This window comes from Athene noctua, chromosome 1, assembly GCF_965140245.1.
Source record: "Athene noctua chromosome 1, bAthNoc1.hap1.1, whole genome shotgun sequence".
Taxonomy (NCBI): Eukaryota; Metazoa; Chordata; class Aves; order Strigiformes; family Strigidae; genus Athene; species Athene noctua.
This window is the reverse complement of record NC_134037.1, coordinates 92,496,830-92,505,697: the sequence shown is the minus strand read 5'-3', so window position 1 is coordinate 92,505,697 and position 8,868 is coordinate 92,496,830. Positions and strand designations below refer to the sequence as shown.

The 8,868-nt window shown below is 53.2% G+C and overlaps 1 protein-coding gene across 1 annotated transcript; it reads right to left on the bottom strand.

Moving 5' to 3' along the window:
- Positions 1-1,209: 1,209 nt before the first annotated feature.
- Positions 1,210-7,872, bottom strand: CYP1B1 (cytochrome P450 family 1 subfamily B member 1). The gene is made up of 3 exons (XM_074896933.1): positions 7,360-7,872; positions 5,574-6,590; positions 1,210-4,069 (listed from the first exon to the last, which is right to left on the bottom strand). Exons 1-3 carry the CDS (start codon positions 7,377-7,379, stop codon positions 3,457-3,459), a joined length of 1,650 nt encoding a protein of 549 aa, XP_074753034.1. The 5' UTR covers positions 7,380-7,872; the 3' UTR covers positions 1,210-3,456.
- Positions 7,873-8,868: the final 996 nt, after the last annotated feature.

The following is an 8,868-nucleotide window of genomic DNA, read 5'->3' as shown; positions in this document are numbered from 1 at the left end:
AGCAGGTCTTGCTATAAAAATGTGCCTGTCAACACTGAAGAGGGAGTCTAGTCTTCAGCTGCAGACAGCTGGGAAAGCAGAAAAATACCTAGAAATTAACAGGAAGCGGGGACAGTGCAGCAGCGGCTCTTAACGTATGAAGTTGCTCTTGGCTTTTACCCAGGGAGAACACCTGCTCCTTGTCCACGCTGTGTCCCGCTGGTCAGCCCCAGCCACGTATGCACTGCATGGGATATCTCTGGACACTGCACCTATTCTGCAGGTCCTTAGCCACTTCTAGGGGGTCTTTGTAAGTCATCTTCAACTTGTGCTGCTTCTGAATTCACTGACTCAGCCTGTACTTAGAATTCTGTCCTCTTAGGGAGAAACTCTAGCTAAAAATATCCCAAATCAGAAGGGAACTCCTGCTAGTCAGTCTGCTCGGCCTTCTGTCCCATCCAACTTTTGTTCCACTTCCACAGGGTTAGGGAAAATGTGAAGGTCTTTTCCAAGATGTCTCTGAAGCAAGCAAGCTTGTGTAACAGACTGGGGGAAAGAAGACAAAGTGGGTAGGGTTGCTGCTGCATCATGAGAAAACTTTTTATATATGCAATAACAGCCACCCTTCACCATAGGATTACCTTGATTTTTATGACAGGTGCTGCAAGGGCATGTTAAGGCCTGTTTGGCCCCAAGACTTCTTTCCTGACATTCCTAACCGTACAGCAAGGCCAAAACAGCACAAGTTGGTCCCAAGAGCAGTGGTGGGGATCCAGTACCGGTAGTATATAGATGCCAGGACTAGATATAGGAGGAAAAAAGAGAAAGGAAAACCAGTCTGTGCACTTGAAATGAGGGGAGATGGAAGTAAACTGAAATGACAGGGAGGAAGAATACAGCATAGGAGATTGTGCAGTCTGAGGAGAGGTTAACAGGTGTTAGAAGAAAGCAAAAGGCATGAGAGAATTCAGATGGATGCGGAGATGAGCAGCAGGGAATGTTCTTAGCAAGGAGCATGAGGAAGTTGAACACAGATGGTAAGGTATGAATAAGCAGCCAGACCTGAGAAGCTGCAAGGGTAGGATGGAGAAAAACCTTTAAGTCCAAAAATGAGAAGGTAAAAAGTATATGAATATCTAAAATAATAATACTTTCCAAATCAAAAATATTATTTTTTTAATCCTGATGTTAGAAAGCCATACAGAAAAACTAAGCAAAGGCAGCGTAAGAATAATTTTATTCAGTATTTTGGTAGCACAATGATACATCTCAAAGTGATTGTAAAAGTTAGCTCGCTGAACAACTGCATACATTCTAAATGGGTGCTACTAAATTTGCATAACTTCACAGATTATATGAGGCATTATTTGACCAACAGCTATATAGCGTGTGACCCCCTGACAGATGTGAGCAGTGTGAATGGACATTGCATTAGTAGCCAATGCACAGTAAAAGCTTTTGGAAGAGTACAAAATTGCAAAAGCCATTTTTATCAAAATATGAATCGGTGACCCTTGCATTAAGAGTAACTATACAGTTGAAGGTTAAATCCTTTATATTTTTTATAGTAACAATACTTACAATGGTACAAGGAAAACTGTCTTGGCTAGCATTTGATCTAACGTAGATCTCCATATGAAAATGCTGGGTATCTTTATAAAGCTCTTCACAGGTACAAGCTAAGTTCTGGGATATCACAAACTTGTACATAATTCAGAAAAACACCTGAGGTTACTTCTTGTGTATGTAACAAAGTTTTTTCAGCTTAAAAAAAAAAAAGAAGATAGATGCAATATGAAGTCAGAGACTTTAAACAGGTACACTGCTACTCTGTGGGGTTACGGAGCAGTACTTTTAGGCTCGTTTCAAGTTTTTTAAAATCAGCAGCAAAGCTTCTACTTAAGGTCAGGATTGTGTTGTTAACCCAGCTCTTCCCACTATCAATATGAGTTCTGTCACAAGACTGACCATCTATCAGAAGACCCAGTGCAAATCTTTACTTGCTTAGGTCTCACCAGAGCTACTTTACTGTCTAATTGCACCTTTATTCTTCTAGCTCTACTAATATCTTATTTAGTACTAGGCTGAACACAGCAAGTCACGTGAAGTACTCTCACTTCTGATGCAACTGAAGGCAATCTGCAACTCCAAAAAAGTGCCCAATACTTTTCAAAATCAGGCACTTATATAGGGTTGTTTGATTTTTTTAAAGAAATACATGCAGCTTTGTGTACACAAACATTAGGAGAGGTTCAAGGCCGTAAAGTTTCATGTATGTGTTTTACTTTAGAATAATAGGTTTGTTTGTGTTTTTTTTTTTTTTTAATTTTAAGTCCTTGGCCTCACGAAAATTTTAAAAGTACTTTTTCTTCAGTTAACAAGTACATTAATTAGGACATATGATGTTAGTTTTCCTTCTGAGACTTTGTTCCAAGAAAATTGTACTAAAAGTACCTAGTTGATTTTTGGATGTATCATCTAACTCAATCTAACAAAATGACTAGCGAACATATTTGCTGCACGCTTTACTTGAGGCTTGCAGCATGCAAGTCTTAATATAAACCCCTCAAATCCTCACTTCTAAATACCTCGGCCCATGTGGATGTTACTGGACTTATGTGCCTAGGGACAGGAATATTAACTCTTTACTAGATAAATACAAAGTTCATAAAACTTTCTAATTAAAAGACCTACTTTTTTCATGAATATGCTAATGAACAGCTCAGTATATGGTTAGCATCACCTTGCCATTTGGTGACATATCAAATCTGATCTTTCAAAACTTAATGACAAGTTACTATATCAGGACATTCTGTTCATTCTCAAATATGAATTTTATTTTCAAATGTGCTTATAAGCAAGTCTTTTAGTCATTTATCTAAACACTTTGGAATGCTACAGACAAGACTTTACATTGCTATTTTATCAAAAATCATTTGAACATTTATTATTGAGGCATTAATGTACATCCCAGCAGTCACGATGCAGAAGCTGCCATGTGCCTACGGCAGTTTCCAGTAGAGTTAATTCAGAGTCAGGCTACAGTTTTCTGAGCAACCCTTTTTTTTTTCCTTTATGTTTTTAAAAATAAGAGATTTTGCTTTGGGATGTGGAGTCACTGAAGGTGAACTTAAGAGTTAAGGCACAGCGCGTGGAGACATGGAGAGGATTATACAAACAGTTCCTGGAGATGCTCCAACCAGTCAGTAGATAAAAAGCGCTTTACAATGGCGACTTCTGTGAATAAGCTAGAAAAGATTACTTTCAAATTGCATATGTTTTATAATTTTAATATATTAAGTTGTTCCCCTGGCTCTCCTAGAATTAGAGGAGTGAATTACACCTTGTGCAGTTTTCCTTCCTGCTCTTGTAACCTGTAACATTGGCTGTTTTACAGAAAGCTCACCAGAACAAACTATAACTTATTTAAGTCTAAAAAGAGAGAAGGGGATTATCTTTAGATGTGAGGTTTGTTGCTTAGGTGTTTCCTGGCAGCTGATTGTCATTGGCTGCTTTCTCTGCTTGCAGTCTTTGGACAGCCTGATCAAGCAAATCCATAGTATCTCGAAGCGTAACATTCAAGGTGAACGGCTTAGGTTTAATGGTCAACCCATAGGTGAAGTCCATTTTAGGGTCCTCGTTTGGATTGGCAGTAAAATTGCACTGATGTACCAGTATGGAGGTAAAAAGAAACAGCTGCACCTTGGATAACTCCTCTCCAATACACCGACGTTTTCCCAATGAAAAAATCATCACGCTACTAGTAAGATCTTTATTGATGAATCCATTCTCATCCAGGAATCTTGTTGGATCAAAATCCTCTGGGTTGGACCATTTTGCTGGATCGTGATTCACTGACCACTGATTCACAAAAATCACTGTGTCCTTGGGAATGAGGTAGCCCATTATGAAGGTGTTGGTCGTGGTGGCGTGTGGGATAGTAACAGGCACAAAGCTGCTGAAGCGCATGGATTCGTACAAGAAAGCCATGATGTAGGGCAAGTGAGGCTGATCTTCAGCACACGGCAGACGGTCTCTTCCAACAATCCTATCCACTTCTTCTTGCATTTTAGCTTGTACATTCGGATACCTGTCATTTAAAGTTAGATGTGTGCATGTACATAATACTTTTAAAAGACTTTCTTCAAAATAATCCTTGCTGTAAACATTTCTCATAGAACCTCACCCCTGCACTAAATAATGCAGTTTGAGCAAAGTTTAAATATATTGCACGAACATGCAGATCTTGATGGAAAACTCTGAGCGAAAAATTCAAACTTCCCATGCAATGGTGTCAGTTTTCACTTTAGTATCACATGTAACTGACTGTCAACATAAAAAACGAATCTGACCAAATTTTGAAAATTCATTCTAAAACTACTTGTCTCTTCTAAATATTGGGCTTTCCGTGGGAACAAGAATTTGGTTTTCCCAGCTCTGTATGTGACTTCTAAAAGTTAGCACGGAGTTTGTTATCACGACACATATTGCATACAGATGAAAGTCTGCAGGTTTTTAAACCGAAAAAAAGCCCTGCTAATAATGGTCAGAACAGCTTTATGAACATCCCACTCTTAGTCTGTTTATAATTTTTCTAACTGTTATGAAAATGGCTTCTAAGATGACTGTCTCGAAGTCTGGATAGTTTGGAAGACTACACAGTAACGTGATCAAAGTATCAGTAAGTTTTGCTTATTTTCTTTTGCTTGTCTAAAAGCACACGTTCCCCCAGGGAGCCTTTATTTGTTTTCAGTATTCAAGCTTGGCTTCCACGTCCTTGCTTTTTCCTCCTGCAGCAGCTCTGTATGTCGAATGCCGGGCAAATATAAAAAACGGGGAGAAACCCCACAGGTTGTGCGAACACGGGGCATCGCACCCTTAGCTCGAAGTGTGAAATCTCTGCCTGACTTTCAAGAAGTGGTTGCTTAGATAATGTTTGCATGAGACTACAAATTACGTAGAGGATGAAAGAAAAAGCCGGGCTGGGCAAGACCATCAGCCTTACGCCGCCTCGTTACACCACGCTGCGCAGCCGAGATGCGCCCCCCGCAGGGCCGGTGCCGGGGCAGGGCGCAGAAGGGGTCAGCTCGCACCCGCCGGCTGCCCGCGGCGGTCGAGGCACGCGCTGCCGGCAAACCAGCGTTAGGAGCGGGTTTGTAAAGCGGTGCACGAACCCTTTATCCTCCTTAAGCCGCCGTTATTCCTATGATCTCCCCCACCCTGACCTGGCAGGCTCCGTTACTTTCGGGTTTGATTCCGCTGCCTTTCTGCCAGCCCCTCGCTAGGCTCCGCTGCCCGACGGCCCGAGTAGGCTGAGGCGGGGGTGGTTTTTTTTTTTTTTGTCCTTTCTTACCTTTTCCTGGCCGATTTCCCAGAGCTCCCGCGTTAGGTACGTGGGCAGCCGCCCCCTCAGCCCCTCGCCCCGGCGGCGGCCGCCGCTCCCCCTCGTCTCGTCCCGTCCCCCCAGGGTGCCGGCGCTGCCCCGGGCCGCCTTTCACCGCCGCGGGAGCTTCCCGGGCGGCGGCTCTCCCCAAAAGGGGGAAGGGGAGGGGGGGGGAATGTCTTCCCCCGGGTCCCGCCCCGCCGGCACCTACCTGATGAGGAAGATGAGGAGCCACTGCAGGGCGGTGGAGAGGGTGTCCTGGCTGGCGCCGAAGATGTCGGTGACGGTGGCGGGCACGTGCTCGAGCTGCAGGCGCGGCTGCTCGCGCTGCAGGCGGATGAAGGCGTCCATCATGTCGCGGGGCGCGGCCCCCGGGCGCAAGCTGCGCTGGTGCTGCAGGAACTTGCCGCGGACGAAGGCGTAGAAGTCGCGGTTGAGGTCGCGGAAGGCGCGGTAGGCGGCGCGGACCGGGCTGGGGAAGCGGCGGAGCCAGGGCAGCGCGTCCACGAGGCTGCCGGCGCCCACGGCCCGCCCGAACTGCTCGTTGCGGCCGACGAGGCGCAGGAACTCGCCGTCGCCGTGGCTGTAGCGGCGGCCGAAGCAGAGGGCGCTCATCACGTTGGCCACGGCCACCACCAGCACGCGCGAGGGGTCGAGGAAGGCGCCGCCGGCGCTGCCGCGCACCAGCAGCGCCACCAGCGCGCGCGCCTCGCCCAGCAGGTGCCGCTCGAGCAGGCGGCGCGTGGCGGGGCTGCCGGTGGAGAAGGCGCGCAGCGTGGCGTGCGCCGCCCGGCGGCGGAGCTGCCACAGCTCCGAGTAGGCGCCGAAGGCCAGGCTGCGCCCGCCCGACACCAGCCGGAAGGAGGGGAAGGGCGGCCGCCCGGCGAAGGCGGCGCCCTGCCGCACCAGCGCCTGCCGGATGGCCCGCTCCCCGTTCAGCACCACCACCGGCCAGCGGCCCAGGCGCAGCTGGAAGACGGCGCCGTAGGTGCCGGCCAGGCGGGCGAAGGAGAGGTGCGGGGCGCTGCCCAGCTGCGCCGCGTTGCCGATCAGCGGCCAGGGGAACGGGCCCGGCGGCGCCCGGCGCTGGCCCCGCCGCCGCCGTCGCCGCTGCTGCAGGAGGAGCTTGCCCAGGTGGAGGGCGGCGAGCAGGCCGAGGAGGAGCAGCAGCCAGCTCTGCAGCGGGGGGAGGCCGCGCAGGGCCGCCCCCAGCCTCTCGAGGGCCATGCTGCAAGGCAAGGGCACGGCTCAGCGGGCAGCGGCCCCTCGCCCGCCCGCGCCTCTCCCCGCCCGCGGGCCAGGGGCCGGGGCCGCCCGGGCGCGGGGGAGAGGGGGGCGCCCCGGGCAGGCGCCCCTCGGGTGCCTACAGTCCCCCCCACACGCCCCCCCGGATCCTGCGCGAGAAGCGAGCGGTCGCCGACAGTCAAGTGGCAAGCGCGCAATAAGGGGTCGACATGGTGGGTTTGGCGGCGGAGCCGCCGTTCCCCCTTCTCCCCCCCGCCCCCCTCCCCCCTCCACCGGCCCCGGTGGGGAAAGTCTGCAGCGCGGGATCCAGAGGGTCCCGGCGAGGAGAGGCGGGAAGGGAGGCAGGAGGATGCTCTCGCCCGACGAGCCGCCGCCGATGCGGTGTGGGCAGCCGCCGTGCGCCGAGGCAGGTTCACCCCGGCGCCGCACATCGCTGCTCGGCCGGCGGAAGAGCCCCGGAGGGAAACGGCCTCCCCCGCGCCGCCGTCAGAGCTTCCCGCTGCTCCGCACATGGCCACGGAGCCCCCCTCTGTTCCGAGTCCTTCCCTCCGCCCCGCACCTTCGTGCCTGTCGCGGGGATGGGCTGCGGAGGGTGCCCGAGGTCCCGGCGCGGCGAGGCTCACCCGTCCCGCTGCCCATCCCCGTGCCCGGGGACCACCCGCTCCTGCCGCTTCGCTCCAGTCTTTCTGGAGCGGCGAGAGGAAGACGGGGTGAAGTAAACGGTCACCTCGGGCGCCGGTAGCAGAACTGACCTGTTGCACGCTGCTTCCATCCGAGACCTCGGGGAGGATGGAGAGGAGCCGGGCAGCCGGCGGCGGCTCTAACGGGCAGGAGAGCGGCGACGGCGACGTTCAGATCCCCGCCTCTGGGAAACTCATGAGGAGCCCCGGTTCCTGTCACCCGGAGCTTGGCAGGTCATGTGCAGGCAAAAAATGCCAGTTGCACCCGATCCCAGCGCAGAGTGGTTTTCACTTTCCCAGCGCTTTAACCCTTCGGGGCTCGCCCCGCCGGCAGCCACCTGCCCGGTGCAGCCCCGCGGCTGCCGCCCCCTCCTCCCAGCCTCCCCCCCCTCCCCTCGCCTTCTGGGCTGCGGGGACGGGACGGGGCCACCGCAGCCCGCCGCAGGGAGTGAAGGCGAGCGGCTCAGAGGGCGCGGGGGGCACGGTCCGCCGCCCCCAGGCTCAGCCGGAGCCGCAGCAGCCGCTTCTGGGCACCTGGCATCGGCACTGGCGGCTTTAAATGCGCCGGCACCCGCGGTGCGATGCGGTGCGATGCGGTGCGGGTGTTGCCGCCCTTAGCCCCGCTGACAAATCGCCGCTGCCTGGCCCTTCCCCGGGCTGGAGGGGTCGCAGCTATTTGCCAGCTGCCCTTGGGCCCTCACCAAGCGGAGCGGCTGAGTCGCGGATGCTTTTATGGTCGGGGCCAAAAGTTTTCGGGGAGGAGGTGCCGGGAGGGGAGCGGGGTGGCGGGCGGGCTCGCAGCCCTCTCTGGCGGGAGGCAAAGTCTCGCCTGCATCTTGGGGGTGAGGAAGCCGGAGAGCTTCCCCTCCTCCGCCTGTCGCCTCCCCGTTGCGTGCGGAGTTTGCATTGCGTGAGCCGGGGCTGGAAAGCCTCCAGCCATCTCCTCCCCGGGCCCCTACCCCTCCTAGCAATACCTGACACCGACTCGGGGGGGGGAAGAGGCAGGGGAGAGCCCGGCAGCTCGCACCCCGGCCGGCCCCGCTGCCCGCGCCCGCTCACGGCGCGTTTTTACGCCGAAATCTGGCCCCTCCGCCCGCCCCGACAGGGCTGGCGAGGGGCGTGCGGCGCTCCAAGCGCCCCCCCACTCCCCTCCCGGGCTTTCCGGCGCCCGGGGGGGCACCGGGGCTGCAGAGCCCCCAGGCATCACGAAGGAAAGCGTTCCCCACGAAATCGAAGCGCTCTTGTTTTGTTGTCGTCGGTTTTGCTGCACCAAGCAAAATTTTAAAATGCAGCATTCATGTCAGATTCTCTACTGTCACATCACGAGAAGAAAAGAAGGTGTTTCGGTAGCATTTAGGGATTAGGCAAAATAAGATGCTGGGAGTCAGCCCAGCGCAGGGTGTCAAGCTAGGCCTGGCCAAGCTTCTACGGCTTCTCTCTTTGCAAAGACGTGTCATCCTGGCTGCTGTCACTGTGCCGGGCTCATCCAGTCAGCAGTACTACCTCATGCTCAGACTAGCATCAGCCTTTTCTCTGTGTGCCTCAGAGCACGCTGCACTTCTTCCTGCCATTGTCAAGTGA